This window comes from Drosophila novamexicana, unplaced genomic scaffold (genome assembly GCF_003285875.2).
Source record: "Drosophila novamexicana strain 15010-1031.04,08,12 unplaced genomic scaffold, DnovRS2.1 tig00001340-arrow-arrow-pilon, whole genome shotgun sequence".
Lineage (NCBI taxonomy): Eukaryota > Metazoa > Arthropoda > Insecta > Diptera > Drosophilidae > Drosophila > Drosophila novamexicana.
The window spans coordinates 328,044-344,616 of NW_020824850.1; the positions used below are offsets into that span (position 1 = coordinate 328,044).

Here is a 16,573-nt window from a genome sequence, read left to right on the forward strand (position 1 = left end):
CATAAAGATTATTGAAAGTGAGTTTTAAGTTGATCGGTTGGTTAACAAAAATGTTGCATACACATTCCGCTAATTTTCCACAGTTTCGGGTGGAATTTCAATATTCGTTTTAACACGTATTCATTAAGTTCTTATGTAGACCTTTAAAAGCCTCCGGATAGAACTTAAAATGTTGCTCATAAAACCTATAAACTTCATTTTTTTCAGATCGTTTGGCTGGTTAACTATTTCCGCCTATTTTCCACAATTTCGAATGGAATTAGCAAATCGTCATTACAAAAGGTAAGTACAGTAAAAATTGTAATTTCTTAGCTCTTCAATCAATCAATCAGTCAATCAATCATAACAAACAGGCTTTGTATATATGCATATAGAAGTTGTGCCTGAACCCAGCTAAATAACAAAATTACACAGTTCTTTGATAATTTATATGGTATTTTATATGATATATATATATATATAGTAATATATATTATTATAGGTTTCAGCGTATGTGTTTGCAGCAGTGCATGCCAAACTGTACGCAACTTACAGTTGGACGAGCTTAGGTGCGTTTAAGGTGCAAAAAGAAAACAATTCATCCAAAAGAAACCAAAAGTACATACATATATATATGTGTGTGTGTGTGTTAATACTACAATTAGTAAATATATATAAAGTATATATATATATAGACGAATACGATAATATCAAGGGTGTAGGAATGCCTGCTAGCCAGGCGCTGCCTACATCTATCTAGATATATTGAGAGAGACGATGTCTATGGTTGCGATTGCAGCTGCTGTTTGAGATTCTCGGCGAGCAGCGTTTTGCCCGTCTCCAGTGGCCCAACAATATTGCGCAAACTGTCGATGCTGTTGCGCAATTTGGTGGCCTGAAATTTAGTCGGTAATTTCGGGGAGCCGCCAACCGAGGCAAATGCAAAGGCTTTGTACTCCTAAACAGAGAGGGAGTAGAGCAAATGAATCATTTATATGTAGGGGCGTATGTTTTATTTGCAGCAGCAAAAAATGTTCATAAATCAATCAAATCAACAAAGCAGCAAAGTTAAGGCCAATGTAGATGTATAAATCAACTAAATATATATATATATATGGGTATGCATATAAATTCTTCATGTGGGGGGCATATAAATAATGCAATGATACAACAATTGGAGCAGGGTCGATGGCAAAGCAGGAGAGTAACAAGGTTTCTGGTATTCGATACAAGAACGCAGTTTTACAGCCTTTCCAACTAATAAATGGGGTAAACCAATCTAATACTCCAACAACTTAGAAGATAATAATGATATAATGGAAAACAATGCAGAAAGTGGAACTTAAAACTGATTTGACGCTCGAGCGCTTGTCATGTGGGCTTCACTGGGTGGAGTGTCTGGTGTTGGGTCAGGTTACCTGATGGGCGCTCGGCGAACTGGCCTCACTGACTGTGGTCGCCGCCTGGCCCGTATACGACTGGAATGTGGCTCCGGGTTGATCGGCGCGCTGAGCATTGCCGCTGCGCGTGCTCACCTTCTCCTGCAGCGAATTGAATGTCTTGGAGAGCCAGGGCTGCCAGCTGTTGCGATTGGTTTGCAGCTCGCTGAGTGTGTTGTTCAGCTGATGATTCAAGTCCTGATTCTTGCACTCGGCCTCCACCTGTGCCAGCTTGGCTTGTGCCAGCTCCAGCTCCAGTTCGCGTATGCGCTGGGCAGCGACATTTAGTGGATCCAATGGACCCAGCGGCGGCTCATTGGCATTGCGCAGCGGATGTGGGTGACGTTCGGAGCTGCAGCCTGGTGCCAGCTGTTGCTTGGCATTGTCGTTGCCCACATCGATCTGCTGCAAGCAATGCGAGCACTTGGAAACCGTGTGCTGCAAGTAAAACTAGAAGTCAGTAGAGTTCCAAGCCCCTTGGCCACACACACACACACGCACCATAAGCTTGCCCAACGTCTCGTTGAGCGTATTCATATCCTGCTCCTGTCGCTGTATGATCTGCTTGTATTCCTGTATAATACCTGTGTGCTTCTTCTCCTTGTCTACCGCACGCTCGTTAGCGCCGGCCAGTTGCTGTGTTAGTGCCTCAATCTCTGACTGCAGCTTGCGGCGCTCCTCGCCGAAACGATTCTCGTAGATTTGCGCCTCCTTCTCCAGACGCTCCTTGTGCTGTTTCTTTAGCAGAAACTCCTCTTCGTACTGCTTTAACTTTTTGATCTTGCGCTCGCATGCTTGCTTCATGACCTTGCGCGCCTGACTCGAGCTGCGACACTTCTTGGGCAACGTGACCCGGAAATACTTGAGTATGCCTTCGAAATCCAGCTGACGCAGATCTGACTCGCAGATTGACAGCAGTGTCACGGCCACCTGAAAGAGCACAGGCAAACCGTCCAGCAGAAAGACGTCCAGCACATGGAATACAAAACAGAGCGGAAAACGCGCCGTGTAGAGCGTTAGGAACCACTGGGAGGCGTACATGTGCGTCTCAATGCCGCAGGCTGTGAAATGTTCATGCAGCTTGGGCAGCTGATCCTTGATGAGGCGTTCCAGCTGATAGAGTCGCAAATAGAGCACCTCAAAGCCGGCCTTGTAAAGATCACGCAGTCCATAGTCGTACATAAGAGCGACCAGCACGCAGAAGGCATCTTCCTCGGGCATCTAGAAAAATTCACATCATTTTATAAACATTTGCAATACGATGAAAGAGAAAGCTTAAGTACTTAAGTACTATGTCGGACAGATAGACGGAGATGTTTCATGGAGTTAAAGAAAGTCTTCCCATCAACACGTTACATATTTTGTCAGAAAATTAAAGTTCTCTCTGTGAGGGTATTAAAAAATCTCTTACTCACATGCAGCAACAGGCTGGCTGCTATAAAACTGAGGCCCTGGCAGTAGCCCACCTCGCTGTCATGGACGGCATACGCCTTGGATACCTTAAAGAGGGCATCCTGACCGGAGCCGCCGCTCTCCTTGAAACACTTGTGCGCCGGAAAGGTGCGATGTATGTCCCGTTGTATGACTGTCTCGCATTTGGTTTCCTAAAATATACGGACACACATAAATATAAGGCGAGAGACAGCGCTTTCGCAATAAACCGCAAAGCGTCTGTTACTCACTTTGGTGATAAGAATCTTGTACATGTCATTCATTTCCACCTTGCCCTCCACGTTGGCCAGCTTCTGCCAGATCTTTTCGCGCAGTGCCTCCGGTACGCCCAGACGCACCAAGGGCGCCAAGTTTTTGGGTCGCTTCTCGCTGTCCCATTCACGTAAAATGGGATCCCATTCGTCGAGTGTGTCTTGTGAACAATCCTTGGACACTTCGCCGGTGCCGCTGAGCAGCGGCTCATCACCATCGCTGCTATAGTCTGTGGGGCAATCATCCTCAATGGAGGCTATGGACGAGCTGCGCACAATGCGCGATAAATTGTTCATGCCCATCTTTAGCAGCGATGCGGATCCCTGCTGTCCGCTCGGCGGCTCGATGATCTCCTCGGAAGGATCAATGCTGTTCACTTTCCAATTGAGTTCATCGGTGCGTTTGAGATGCAAATAAAAGCGCAGCGTCATCGGTCGCTTGGACATAAAGTGATCCATGATGCGCATGTCACTGGCCGACTGAATAGTTACCGGTGTCTCAATGACAAAGCGCACCGGCTCCTGTATGCCGCGCATTACAATGTCAACGGCTACAGTGAGATTGGTTTTGGACGTTTCCAGATTGAGTTGTTCGAAGGCTTTCTCCTGGGCCTTCCATTCGGCGCGTATGGCATAGGCATTGAGACAAGCGCCCACCGTATCCGGCTCAATGCCTGCGCCCTGTGCCGGCACATAGCCCATGTTCAGCATATCAATGAGATGCATATCCTTCTGCACGACAAGCTTGCCGGGCGCGACAAGCACGCCAAAGCAGCGCTCAATATACAGCGGCTGCAGCACATTCGAGGCCGTCTGCTTGACGGTGATGGACACCTCCTTGTCCGTATTGGCGCGCAGCTTGAAGCAGCCACGATCACGCGGCACAGGCGCATACGAATTCTTGGCCACCTTCTCGCGTATCTCCAGCGAGACAATAAACTCATAGCCAGCGGTATTTAAGGGATTGCCACTAACATCCGATGTCACCGAGTTGACCATGTCCACGGCCGAGGTCAGGCTGCAGCTCATGCTGGGCGCATAGGTCTGAAAGGCCTTCTGAAAGCAGGCTGCAAAAGTACATATATGTATACAAATGTGAATCATATTCGTAACTGTTCATCCTGGCCAACCCACCGCTCACTTGATTCACCGCCTCGGGTATATGGCAACGGAATACATGGCATTGGAACAAAGCATCTCCGTGCAGCCACGTGAAAGCAAAGCAGCCATTCTCAGCGGTATCCACGGGCCCGCGATAATACAATATAATGCTCGATATTTCATAGGTGGCTATAATCGTGTTGCTCTCCGCATCGTGCAGACTGAAAGTAAATACAAATAAAAGCAATTATAAATAACAAATATTATCAATTATAACTAGCCTGTCTTGAGCTGATGTTTCTATAGACGAATTTTAAAAGGCTTACAAATGGAAGAAGTTAACAAACTTCTTTCTAAACAAATAAATAATTCCTAATTAAACTCTACTAACATATGTTAGCTTATTAGAGTATAACATTTCAGTAACAGCACGCCACTGAAAGCTTTTTCACATATGTTAATGCAAGTAACAGCACGCTGCTAACAACTGTTTAACATAATATGTAAATGTTATCAAAAGAGTGTTAAAATTGTAAAGTTCTTTGTTTTCTTTGTCACACAAATTAACTTATCACATAAATGTGTCCAAAAGCACGTTCCTAAAAGTTGCTCAACATATAAACAAAATGTTACAAGAATTTACATTACTTACACGACCAGACCATCGGAACAGTTGGGTATGCTGACGGTAATCTTGAGGCCCACCGATTTGGAGCCGCTGTTAAGTTCGCTCATAATGCGAAAAACATCCGTTTCGGACTTGGGCGCATTGATATTGGCAGCGCCCAAATAGGTAACGCCAGCGAATATGGTGCAGCCCTGATCGATCTCTGAAACTAATGTTAGATAAAGCTTAGAGCTGGCAGAGATACAATTTGATGTGCAACTCACCTTCCTCATCGGTGGTATCGCATTTCTCCGGCTTCATGGCATCCTGTTTCTCCTCAATGCACGCCGGACTGGCATCGATGCAGTCATAGAATACCGACTGACCCACACGATTCTGCTCCGAATTGGAGGCATCCTCTGACTCATCGCAGGCTTTGGGCGAGAACAAGCTGCATTTGAAACGCATCTCCGAATCGCCAGCGGCGGCTGTTTGTGTTTTGCGACCAGCGAGTGGCAAAGTCAATGATTTTTGCTGTTGCTGCTGTTCTTGTTGTTGTTGTTGTTGTTGTGATCGCTGCTGCTGCTGCTGTTGGTCACGCGTCTTATCGGCGACAGCTGCAAATGTTAATTGGCAATTATGACAAAGTGCTCTATGGTTAAATATCGTATTGATCTTTTATATTATGCTTTAGGTTTGAATCGTTGCTTTTGTGTAACATTTTCTGTTTGTTATTTGTTGCCATGACAGCGATTGGTATTCAATTTATGCAGCTTGCCCAGATAAGATTGCGCACTGGGCTTACTGAAGGGGCTTTAAAAGGCGCTTGCGCCCAAATTGGGAACGTAACAGCGACGTTGTATGTGCACAGTTGGCTTCTGGTAAACAACTGCCGACGCGGGGTTTTCTTGCTTTTTCTCCTTATTTTTTTTTCTTGCACTCGCACTATTCAGTTGTGTGCGGTAGTGTGTGTGTATGTATGTTACTCACCGGCCAGTGCGTTGCGTTCCAGCTGCAGGTCACGCAGTGCGTCCGTCATTTCGTGCTGAATGTCGCTGAGATTGCGATTGTGCGCCATGTCCAGTGTGGGCGAACAATCGCCGCAGCTAGCATCGCCGACGGGCGACAAGGATAACGTGCTCAGCGATTCGGTTACCTTTGCGACAACTGTCGCAGCGGCTGCTGCTGCTGCTGGCGGCGGCGGCGGCGCCAACTGCTCCAAGGGAGTTGTTACATTGCTGTCGTTGACAATCTCGTATTCGCCGCTGGTTGTAATCGAGGACTCCGAGGATTTGGTGCTCAAATTGTCATCCATTATGCAGGGCTCCACTGTGTGTGTGTGTGTGTGTGTGTGCGTGCGTTTGCTTCAAGGTTGTTTTAGTTTCGAGCTGTACGCAGCCACGAATTTCTGGCGATTGTTTATTCGACAAGTTGCTTACGAAATGCGCATTTTCTTGCGGTTAAACAAACGTATTTCTATTTTTATTCAATTTCAATTAAGAGTTCTTTTAATTTTCAATGCACCTACACTCCATTGTTTGGCTTGTGCCTTAAATCGATGACGAATCGGTACGTTACTGTTGGGGTTTGTTGGGGGGCGTCAATTGCGCTGCATAATATGTGTGCCTGTATATGTGTGAGTGTGTGTGTCGTATGTGTGTGTTGTTTGCTTGACACAAAAACTATACTCTATACGGTAGGGTGGCGCTAATGTCGTATTTGGGGTCAATAGTTTGCCTTCTTTGCGTACTATGTATAGATTTTTGTTTACATATTTTTGGCGTGTTGGTAAACGTTGCGCACTTTTCAGTGTTGGCAGCTGGCACAAAAGTACGTCTGTTGTACAACATGCAGACCTTCCACAAGGTTGACAGGACGAAAATTCATAATACAAAGGATTACGTTTCTTTAACAAAAAATGCTCTGCCGCGTGAACCAAACTTTATTTAAAGAGCCACTCAATTAATACCAGAGGCTGACTTGTGGCAAGAACTGCAGCTTTTTATATCCTGTGACTAGCACACATTCCACATCAATTTACCTGCGATCCAACAAAAAAACAACAACTACCCAACACAGTTTCGAAACTCTTGCAGAACTGATTGTTATCGATAGTGGCGATAGTTTTACCGCGCTGTCTGACCAAAAAAAACGTGCGCGTGCTGCATTTCGTTGTAATATTTATTTTAATTATTTCCCAAATTTCTGTTCGCTGTCAGACAATATTCAAATCTCAACGAAATGTGGCCGCGTTTTGGCATTAAAATTGGTAACAGCACAATGTGCATTGCTTACGTAAGATCCGACGGCAAGGCAGAAGTTATTGCTAACAAGCAGGGCGACCGCGTCTCGCAGGCATGTTTGCTGTGGAACGGCGACTCGGAGACCGAGTGCGGCCTGACGGCCAAACAAAAGATGGCCACACGACCCAAGCAGGCGGTGGCGCACAGTTTCCAGCTGCTGCAGCCAGAGGCAGAGCTCAGCGAGGACAAGCTGGCCAATGCGCTGAAGGAAGTGCCCTGTGAATATGACAAGGAGGCCTTTGTGTTTCGCATGGAACACACAGTGCCAGCGGATCGAGATGATCAGGACGATACGATAGTCACAAAAGAGATGAGCGCATTTGAGGTCACCGTCGAGCTGCTGCGCGCCGAACTGGAACTGGCGCGACAATATCACACGGATACCGAACATTCGCCCATTGCGGTGCTCTCCATACCCAGCTACTATCCGGCACAGTCTTTCAAGCTGCTCTCAGATGCTGCCAAGGCGGCTGGTTTTCATGTGGCACAAATAATTGCGGAGCCCACAGCTGCTGTTTTGTGTTATAAAATTGGCGAGGAGCAGACAGAGCCGGAACGGGAGCGTCAGCACGTGCTGACCATCAAATGCGGCGGACTGTATAGCGATTTCGCCCTGTATGCCGTGCAGAATGGCTACTTCATTGAGCTGGCCACCTTTGGACCTTTTCCCATTGGCGGCCGCCAGTTCACCGAGGCGCTGGTGCAGTTCATCTGCGAGGAGTTCAAGCGCAAGTACAAACTGGATCCGCACGAGTCACGTCGTTCGCTGGCCAAAATACGCACCGCTGCGGCCAATTGCAAACATATACTGACAACGCTGCCGTCCACGCAGCTGTACATAGATTCGCTAATGGATGGCGTGGATTTCAATGCGCAAATGTCGCGGGCACGCTTCGAGAGCCTCATCCAGCCGGTGATCAATGGATTTATGCAGCAGCTTGGCGAGTGCGTGGAACGCGCACAGCAGGAGCACCCAGAGCTGAAGCGCATCGATGATATTGTGCTGCTGGGCGCCACCATGCAAATACCAAAACTGCAAGCGGCTGTGGCGGCACGCTATCCGGATGCCAAGCTGCACAACAGTCACTCGACGGACGAGGTTGTGGCCATTGGCTGTGCGCGTCAGGCTGTGTTTCTGCTCGATCCACTGCAGGCACAGCTGCAAAAGGCCGACGACTGTGTGCTGGTCGAGGATGATTTGTACATTTGGCATGGCAACGATGAGACCAATGCAAAACTGGTGCTAAGCAAAGGCAGCATATTGCCGGCCAAGATCAAAGTCTCGCTGCCGCAGTCTGGTGAGGGCGATGCCATTGATGCCCTGGCCTCGTTCAAGCTACGCGCCGGGCAGAGCGAAATAATGGCGCATCTGCCAGATACGACGCCAACCATAGACGACGGACTGTTTCAGCTGGAGGTGGAAGTGGATTGGGATGACAAAGATGGTAATATAGTGCCATTGGTGCGACTGCGTTGCATGTGAACTCAATCATTTAGTCTATTTATTGTTGGTAGCCTAATACTTATAATACGACGAGTTTATAATAAATTCAAAAGCTTCAATCAATTATGCTGTGAGTTGTATTTGATGCTGCCTTAAAAATCCATCGATTTGGTCTTAAAATTACGCTCCAGTTTACGCAGAAACTCCTCAAATACGACTACACCCTTGAACATGCTGGTCTTTTTGTAATCCTTGATGCGACTCTTGTCCTCAGGCGCCTCCATATAGCTTTTCGTCTTGTCATCGTATGCGTTAATCTCCTGCAGCAGCTGTGAGATGGTGGGCACCGTTGTCGGATCAAACTTGGCCACGGCGCTGACACTGAAGGGTATGCACACCTTGCCCGTAGCCGGATGTATGCAGAAGGGCGCCTTCAGCAAGTGATTGAAGCCCTTGGTTACATTGATATCCAGCCGGGGGTAGAGCAGGCACAGCTGCACCTCCTGCACAATATGCTTCAGTTTGCGACTCCAGACATTGGCTGCGCTGGTGCGCATCGAGTTCGCATAGCGCACAAAGCTGTCCCAGACGAGCTTCGAGTGGGCGCCATCCTCGTGCTGCTTCTGCAGATACGACTCCAAATCGTTGCGTGCCGCCTCATCGCTCACCATTTGCAGCAGCCTATTAACGCCCTTGGGCGTGCCAAACAGATTCTGATCCTCCAGCACAATCTCCTCAAACATGGGCTCCAAAATCTTTAAGGCACGCCGCAAGCTATGATGCGTACGATCGCCCATCTGAACGCGTGCCGCATTATTCGTGTAGGTGAGTATGTTCAGGTACTCGGCGACAGCTGCACGTGCTCGGGCGTCCAGATGACGCGCCGTGTGATCGCACACCCAGCAATGTATGCCACGACGGCCGGAGAATATCCAGAGCATGTGCTCGAAGCCGAAATCCTCGCGTAGGGCAGCATCAAGAACGCGTGCCGCTAACATCATAAATTTCCAGCACTTGAGGCAAATCTCCGCACCGGAGCAACAGTTGCGTATATCATCGTAGTCCGTAGCATCGATATCAAAGACCAATTCACGCTGCACGGGCGCCAATCCACCAGCCACAGTGCGAAAGTTCTTCGGTCTGGTGTTCATCACGGGTCCAATATCGATTTTATAGGGATTACGCGAACAGATCTCTTTCTCCAGCTCTGCTTGGGTCTCAAAGCACAAGTAGCGTATGTAGATATCATCTTGCAAAGTAAATGAAATCTCCCGATTGACAAATATATTGTCCTCCGCTGCAAATTGAAAAAGGTTAGCATAACTCCCAGCTAATAAATGGATGGCACTTACAGTGTCCATAGTTTAGCCAACGATAGAAGGGCTCGTGTGGAAAGAGGCGTCTGTAGTAGACAGGCAGCATATCCGGCAATATGCTGGCATCATAGACGGGTGCTTTTGATTCCTGCGGCGCCTGCGGCTGAGATTCCTGATCTGCGCTCTGCTCCGGCATTTTGACCTGTTCTATAATTCACAAATTAAATATAAAGAGAACGCTTGAGAACAGATGAGGACTTTTATATTACTACAAAACTAGTTGAATTTAGACATATCAATAGAAGATTATCAAAATCTGCAAAACTTACTTCTTTGACTTTATGAAAATCGCATAGAGAGGCGATACTTGTGATAGGAAGTGCGCGTATGTATGAAAGAGTTTAGATTAAAACTCTTTGGTAGTGTGAGAAACTAAAAAAAATAGTACAGATTTTAAGTAACATTCTACTATACCATACAAACATAACTTATGTATCCAAGATATGTAAGCCCTACTTAAGATTATCAGAAAATATAAATGCGACGTAGAAGAGAAGTAATTTTAACTGCGTCTGAGAATCTACATACTTAGTACCTCCGACTCTCAGAGACCATGATCGATGAATACATTCAAACGGTCGGAAGTGTACGTGTTTTCTATAAAGTAAATTCTAAATAATTGTGTGTACAAAAAACATTTAATGGCGATAAGAAAACTACTTGTAATTCTTTTTTGTCGAAACCTTATTGCTATATTTATACATATTTTTTTGATGATTTTTTTTTGTTGTTGTTTTGTTTCTTTTTTAAAGAGAAATACACGTTTTGAGCTTAAAATATTTAGATATTTTAACGACATGCAATTAAAAAATACGCAGCTAATTAATTGTCAGTAATGAATCGAGTCAAGTTGGGTCGAGTTAACACAATGGAATTATAGAACCGCGAAAAGAATATGGTCAGTGAGTCTGATAAATTTGCTTAGCGACTATATAGAAATTCTATATATATATATATAACTATATATAATCGTAATGTAACTACTAATCGTTTAAAGTCTAGGTTAGATCATTTTGTTGTTGTTGCTTAAAGTTAGGTTCATTAAGCGTCACAGAGCCCACACGACCACACTCAAACACGCACGCACACGCACACAGATACAGATACAGATACAGACAGAAATACAGCCTGGACAACAGCCAGCTGCTGTTTTAGGCGACAGTCAGGCGAATGTCCTGCATTTTATGCTGCTGCCAGGAATGCGCCGGCTGTCGTGGCGGTGCCGTATTGTACAGCGTCACGGAGGCGATGTGATTGTTGGGCATCACCTCGAATATCAGATCCTGATAGCCATAGCAAAAGGTCGAGCCAAAGGGATTCGCTGTATTCGTCGAGCTGGCGCGATGCAACACCACCGGACGCTCTGATGTGGCCAGCGAGCCACTTATTTCATCCCATTTGGTGTAGGCAGTTATATTGACATGATCATGCTTGCTCTCGCTCTCGCCAGGCTGATGATCCGTCTCCAGCTGGAACTGGAACTCACAGCGATGATACATATTGAAATTAAAATGGCCCGGATAATTGGTGTGCAGTATGAACTTTTTGCAGGTCTGTGTGCGAGCGTCGAACAACACATCGATGCCCAGGGTGAAATAGTTGAAGAATATATCGCTGCGTTTGCTCTGCACCTGGCGATTGACGCTCGAGCTGTGTATCTTCATCTTGTCCTCGCTCTTGAAGAAGATGCGATTTGGTGCGCCCAAATTGGTGGCCACATCCTCACAGCTATCGCCAAAGAGCAGCTCACGCGTAAAGCACTGACGGCGTGGCTCCAAGGCGCGACCCGAACCCTCCGTGAAGAGTTTCAGCTTCAGACCCTTGGTGTGGCCATATGAGGTGCGCAGCACGGTGGCCGACTCCAGATACAATTGTCTATGATAGCAGGCCAATGGCAGTGAAGGCGCACGATTTTCAGCAACATTGCTGCCCGCATACAGTGACATTTTGGATACCACTGGCGAGGCGCCATTTAGAAAGACCAGCGAGCCGAGGCCATGGGCATAGCCCGAGTGCAGTTTGCTGTCCACGGGAAAATAGAAGCTCAGTCCGCGAAAGTGCAGCGCAAAGAGCTGCTTGGCCGCATCGTAGACGCCCGGATGGGTGGCGCCAAATGAATGCTCGATTTGCTCTATGCTGGGCAGCACTTCGGGTGAATTGAAGTAGACGCCGCAGTATTTCAGCTTCGCCAGCTTCATGTTGAACACTTCGATGGTTTTCAGGCGCTGCACAACCGGATCAAAGATCAAACGTAGTCCATCCTGTGGCAGATTTATGATGATGTCCACGCCCAGCGGATTGGTGTCGGAGTAGAGCACTTGTACGCCCTTTATTATGCCCACCTGCGATTGTATGATGGCTATGGCCTGAGAGAAGTGCATGCCCAGCACAAATTCCCAGGCATCGCAGCCCAGCGAGATCTCTGGCACAATTTCCAGGTCGAGCATATTCTGTGCAAAATGTTGTGTTTTGTTCGTTTTTTTTTTTTGTTGATTATTATATGTAATTTTTATTTTTACTTTTGCCACCTTACTGACCTTGATATGTGAAATCAGCTGCGACCCACGAAAATATGCGCAATTTCGTGTTGTTTTTTTGTTATTGTTTTGTCTTGTTATTTGTTCAAGTCCGTTGTTTCTTCTCCGCCCCTGTTTCGTGTTGTTGCTGTTTGCTGTAGTCGCTGCTTCTGCTATTATTCTCGCTTCAATTTTGCACGTCTAATTATTTGGTTGCGTAAACGTGTAATTTTAGGCGTTTTGCAATTTATTATACAGCTTAGCGTATTTTCTAAAGAATATTGTCGATTTCTAATACACACTCCGAACAAAGGCAAAAAAAAAGGCAAATGCGCAGCAGAAATACAAATGTAATGTAATAACAAAGTTGAAGTGTTGCCAGATCGGGCGAACAGCTGATTTTGCAAATTTGTGAAATTATTCTAAAGCTACTTAGTAACTGCATGCAAGCTTATAATTATAAATAATATTGACTAATTCATCCAGTAATTTATGTAAACAAGTCAACAAATGGGTTCATTTTATTTTTTATAAGTTTGACTGCCTTCAGGTGGCAACGTTCACTTAGAACGCAACAGCTGAGTTAGGCAGCTGCACAGTAATTTTTGGCGCGCTTTTTCTTAATTGTTTACGCTTACCTTTTGTTTTTATTTGGATTGATCTTGGGGTGCCAACAATTTCCAGACAATTTCTATCGTTTAAACTGCCGAGTGATGCACTTTATTTAATTTAAATCAATAAATATACGCTTAATTTAAGTATTACAACGACGACGAAATCACGCACTGCGCTCACATTAATAAAAAGTGTGACCAGCTTATAAAAGTGCTAAATTACCCACAAGTTTTCCTTTCGTATCATTACAAGCGCGCCAAAGAGCACAGTGAAAAAAGTTCTCATTCCTTCCGCACATTTTGCATACAAATACTTATTTCTATTGTAAAAATCATAAAATACAATACTTATACACTTTGCACACCGCTCTCTGGACAGCTGGCCCCACATTTAACACAACTAAAGTTCGCATCTGTCATCAAATTGGCGCTTAAACAATAATAGCAATATATGTGCCCGCAGCCCATGTGGTGCGGCAGCGTAGGACGTTCGCCGCAATAGCTGCAAGTGGTGTTCGTCGTCATTTTTGCGGCAACAAGTTCCCTCGTAAGACTTTCCCGCCGCCGGACATGCTGACCCTCCTCTCCAAAGAAGCCAACCTTCAAAAGCCTTTGGATCTTTCGAAAATTGATAATCGGCAGCAACAGACCCAGAATTTCCTGTAAGTTTAGATTTGATATTTATTGCTCAGAAACTTGCCCGCACTTACATACCATAAAGCCGCCCCATAGCAGTTCACGTGTCAGGTATTTGTAGCCAATGTCGCGTCTTTGATTGTTGCGCAAACTGATGTAGTCCAAGCCCAGCAGATAGTCAATCAGTGTGGGCTTTCGCCCGGTCTTTAGAAATCGAAAGTAATTGAGCACATTCAGAACCAAGGCACTGTTCTCTGTCCAGGTAATTGCCCGGCTAAACCATTCAACATGGCGCGATAAACGCTTCTCCTCCCAGCTCTTCACATAGCCCGGCAGCACGGTTAATGCAAAGTGTAGGGCCAATCGGGAAACAGTTAGTTTCTCGGCGTCGTAGGCTAATACCAACAGCTGCTGGCCAAATGTGGAGCAACGTTTGCCCACGGAGCCAAACCAAATGGCCGATTGTATAAGTAAATCCAATTCTGGTTGTATTTTGATAAACAGCACGGGCTGAAATTGGGTTAAGATTATGTAGCTGGGCCATCATACTATTTATTTGTGTTACCCACCGATATGGCTTGTAAATTCTCCAGCAGATTATCCCGTATCATGCGGGATATGTCCTTGTTGAGGTAAATGGCATCTATCTGGGTTTATAATTAGCTATTAGGTTTTGTTGTTGGCTAAGGAAACTGTTTACCTGATTTACGCGCGGCACATATTTATTTTTGGCCAGCATTCTGTTTACCTGCGCCTCGTTCGCATTTGCCTGTTGTACTCTGCCCTTTTGTTATCATTCTGTTTATTTGGCTTAGCAAGTGTGTACACACTGCGAGTTGACAGTCAAAATGTAAAGCGCTATGTTAATTAACAGCATTCGAACAGCAGCTACTCCGCGCTTTAACATTTGCTCCACATATAAAATATTCAACAAAAATGAGTTTTAGCTAAAAATGTCAGTTACCACAGAGTATTTTGAACTTTTGTTCAAACTTGTCAGCCTCTTAACTCTTCAAGTGTTTATCTAATCATTTGTTGACAATGCTATCAACTATTTAGTTTTGTTTTTGACCATTTAGGAAGCAATTTCGCAGCTTATGTAATTTCAATTAAAACAAATACAACTCGTTCCAAGGCGGAAAATATGTCTGTCGATTTCTTGTAATTTATTTTTATTGCTTATACGACGCGTAAACCAGTTGAACATGTCACGGATTTAGACATAAAACCATAAAGACTGACAAATGTTGACGGCCTTAAGTGCAAGTTCATTGCCTGGCAAAGAAATGTAGATAAAATATTGAAAATCGTAGTTTTTTGATTTATAAAAAGTACATAATTCACATTATTTTTATTACACAATTTACAATTCATTTGTTTGTTCTCTGCAACAAATATGTCATTCATTTAACGCAATGAAATTATATGGTATGGTTATAGTTTATAGATTGATAAATTCGTCTGAGTGAATGAACTAGTCTCGGAAGTGGATGAATCGTAGCAGATAGTGACTAAGAAACAGTTGAAAGTTAGATTATAGTTGAGTAAGTGGAAATTATTTGCTATCACAGAAATAAAATACGTTATTAAAATGATATGATATAAGTATTATGGAGTATTATAATGCATCATGCACTCGGACAGTGGTGGAGTGCATGGTTCTTGTCAGTGTCCTAATTACGAGATATGAAGCTGATTACATTACATGGATCCTTCGATTGTGTGAGAGTGTGTGTGCGTGCTTGTGTTGGGGTGTTGATGTGTGTCTGTATGCTTGATGATGCGGCTTTATCAAAATTTGGCTAACTCTAGTGTTAAACATAGTTATGGTCTCATGTTTTAATGCTCTCTATTGTGGTAACGTGCCTTAGTAGTGATGCTCGTGATGATCGTGGATCTCCTCGTGGTGGTGCACGGGCGCCGTCTTGTGGACGACGGCATTGAAGCCATTGTGCTTGTCGGCGGTGTAGTCAACGGTGCGTATGGAACCATCGGGCTCCACCAGCGAGTACTGACCCTTCACGGTGTCGCCGTCGCGAGTCTCGTGCTGTGACTTCACATCGCCGGTGTGAAAATCATTGACGCCATACTTGAAGGCATACTTGGGCGGTGCCTGAGGAAAGTTATGCTTCATAATTAAAAACTGCCCGCATTTGCCAAAACCCAAAACGCAACTCACATAGTAATCGACATGCTCGTCCTCGGTATGATGCTGCTCCACCTCGTAGTGGGGATGCTCATGTCCATGCTCTTCGCCCAGCGAAATGCGCTCAATCTGATGCTGATGTCCATAATCGTGTATGGGCTCAGCCTCGTGATGGCCCAAATGCTCGTATCCGCCGTGGCTCTCCTCATAATAATGATGATCCACCGGATAGGCCAGGCTCAGGCACAGAGCCGACGCAAAAATCAGATACTGCAATTGCATAATTGGACATCGGCTTAGCTAATTGTTTGTTAACATGACTTGTTGAGGTCTCGCAATTAGCGTTGGTTCAACAAGTGTTTGCGGAAAACCCGCCGCAACTTGCTCTCAACATTTTTTCATTTCGTTTTTTTCTGTTTTTTTCTTTTCTGCGCATATTTAATGAATTGTTAGTTGTGGTTTTTTGTAGTTGTTGTTTATCTTTTGGCTACTTGGTTTAATGACTTGTGACTTAAATTGTAACATTTACTTAAATTGTGGTTTAAATGTGGTTATTCCACTTGAAATACGTCTGGTTTTTTCAGATTATCATATAAGTGTTAAAGATATGTGATACTTATAAATAAATATATATATATGATATATGTATCTGGGGGAGTGAATTTGGATTTATAATAATTCTCGTCAGATAAATGATGGAAATCTATTT

At 45.0% G+C, this 16,573-nt stretch overlaps 6 protein-coding genes across 7 annotated transcripts; 1 reads left to right on the plus strand and 5 right to left on the minus strand.

Annotated features, from left to right (window-relative positions):
- Nucleotides 1-473: 473 nt before the first annotated feature.
- LOC115767154 (rab GTPase-activating protein 1-like) lies at nucleotides 474-6,840 on the minus strand. Its single transcript, XM_030711328.1, has 9 exons — nucleotides 5,820-6,840; nucleotides 5,114-5,446; nucleotides 4,875-5,058; nucleotides 4,256-4,443; nucleotides 3,101-4,188; nucleotides 2,834-3,022; nucleotides 1,920-2,639; nucleotides 1,398-1,856; nucleotides 474-937 (listed from the first exon to the last, which is right to left on the minus strand). Exons 1-9 carry the CDS (start codon nucleotides 6,142-6,144, stop codon nucleotides 761-763), a joined length of 3,663 nt encoding a protein of 1,220 aa, XP_030567188.1. The 5' UTR covers nucleotides 6,145-6,840; the 3' UTR covers nucleotides 474-760.
- A 123-nt stretch (nucleotides 6,841-6,963) lies between these two features.
- Nucleotides 6,964-8,702, plus strand: LOC115767156 (heat shock 70 kDa protein 14). The gene has a single exon (XM_030711329.1). The coding sequence runs from the start codon at nucleotides 7,071-7,073 to the stop codon at nucleotides 8,613-8,615; it is 1,545 nt and encodes a 514-aa protein (XP_030567189.1). The 5' UTR covers nucleotides 6,964-7,070; the 3' UTR covers nucleotides 8,616-8,702.
- An 18-nt stretch (nucleotides 8,703-8,720) lies between these two features.
- Nucleotides 8,721-13,180, minus strand: LOC115767157 (DNA primase small subunit). Of its 2 annotated transcripts, none has more exons than XM_030711330.1 (3): nucleotides 13,107-13,180; nucleotides 9,929-10,099; nucleotides 8,721-9,873 (listed from the first exon to the last, which is right to left on the minus strand). In XM_030711330.1, exons 2-3 carry the CDS (start codon nucleotides 10,086-10,088, stop codon nucleotides 8,729-8,731), a joined length of 1,305 nt encoding a protein of 434 aa, XP_030567190.1. In that variant the 5' UTR covers nucleotides 10,089-10,099; nucleotides 13,107-13,180; the 3' UTR covers nucleotides 8,721-8,728. The 2 variants fall into 2 exon arrangements, with proteins under 2 accessions (XP_030567190.1, XP_030567191.1); XM_030711331.1 differs by lacking the exon at nucleotides 13,107-13,180 and adding an exon at nucleotides 10,222-10,691.
- On the minus strand, nucleotides 10,699-12,806 carry LOC115767158 (UPF0183 protein CG7083). The gene is made up of 2 exons (XM_030711333.1): nucleotides 12,490-12,806; nucleotides 10,699-12,402 (listed from the first exon to the last, which is right to left on the minus strand). Exon 2 carries the CDS (start codon nucleotides 12,397-12,399, stop codon nucleotides 11,104-11,106), a length of 1,296 nt encoding a protein of 431 aa, XP_030567193.1. The 5' UTR covers nucleotides 12,400-12,402; nucleotides 12,490-12,806; the 3' UTR covers nucleotides 10,699-11,103.
- Nucleotides 13,181-13,414: 234 nt separating the features above from the next.
- LOC115767125 (peroxisome biogenesis factor 2) lies at nucleotides 13,415-14,625 on the minus strand. Its single transcript, XM_030711286.1, has 5 exons — nucleotides 14,602-14,625; nucleotides 14,419-14,502; nucleotides 14,288-14,365; nucleotides 13,797-14,228; nucleotides 13,415-13,742 (listed from the first exon to the last, which is right to left on the minus strand). Exons 1-5 carry the CDS (start codon nucleotides 14,623-14,625, stop codon nucleotides 13,431-13,433), a joined length of 930 nt encoding a protein of 309 aa, XP_030567146.1. The 3' UTR covers nucleotides 13,415-13,430.
- A 960-nt stretch (nucleotides 14,626-15,585) lies between these two features.
- On the minus strand, nucleotides 15,586-16,146 carry LOC115767126 (histidine-rich glycoprotein). Its single transcript, XM_030711287.1, has 2 exons — nucleotides 15,898-16,146; nucleotides 15,586-15,831 (listed from the first exon to the last, which is right to left on the minus strand). Exons 1-2 carry the CDS (start codon nucleotides 16,144-16,146, stop codon nucleotides 15,586-15,588), a joined length of 495 nt encoding a protein of 164 aa, XP_030567147.1.
- Nucleotides 16,147-16,573: the final 427 nt, after the last annotated feature.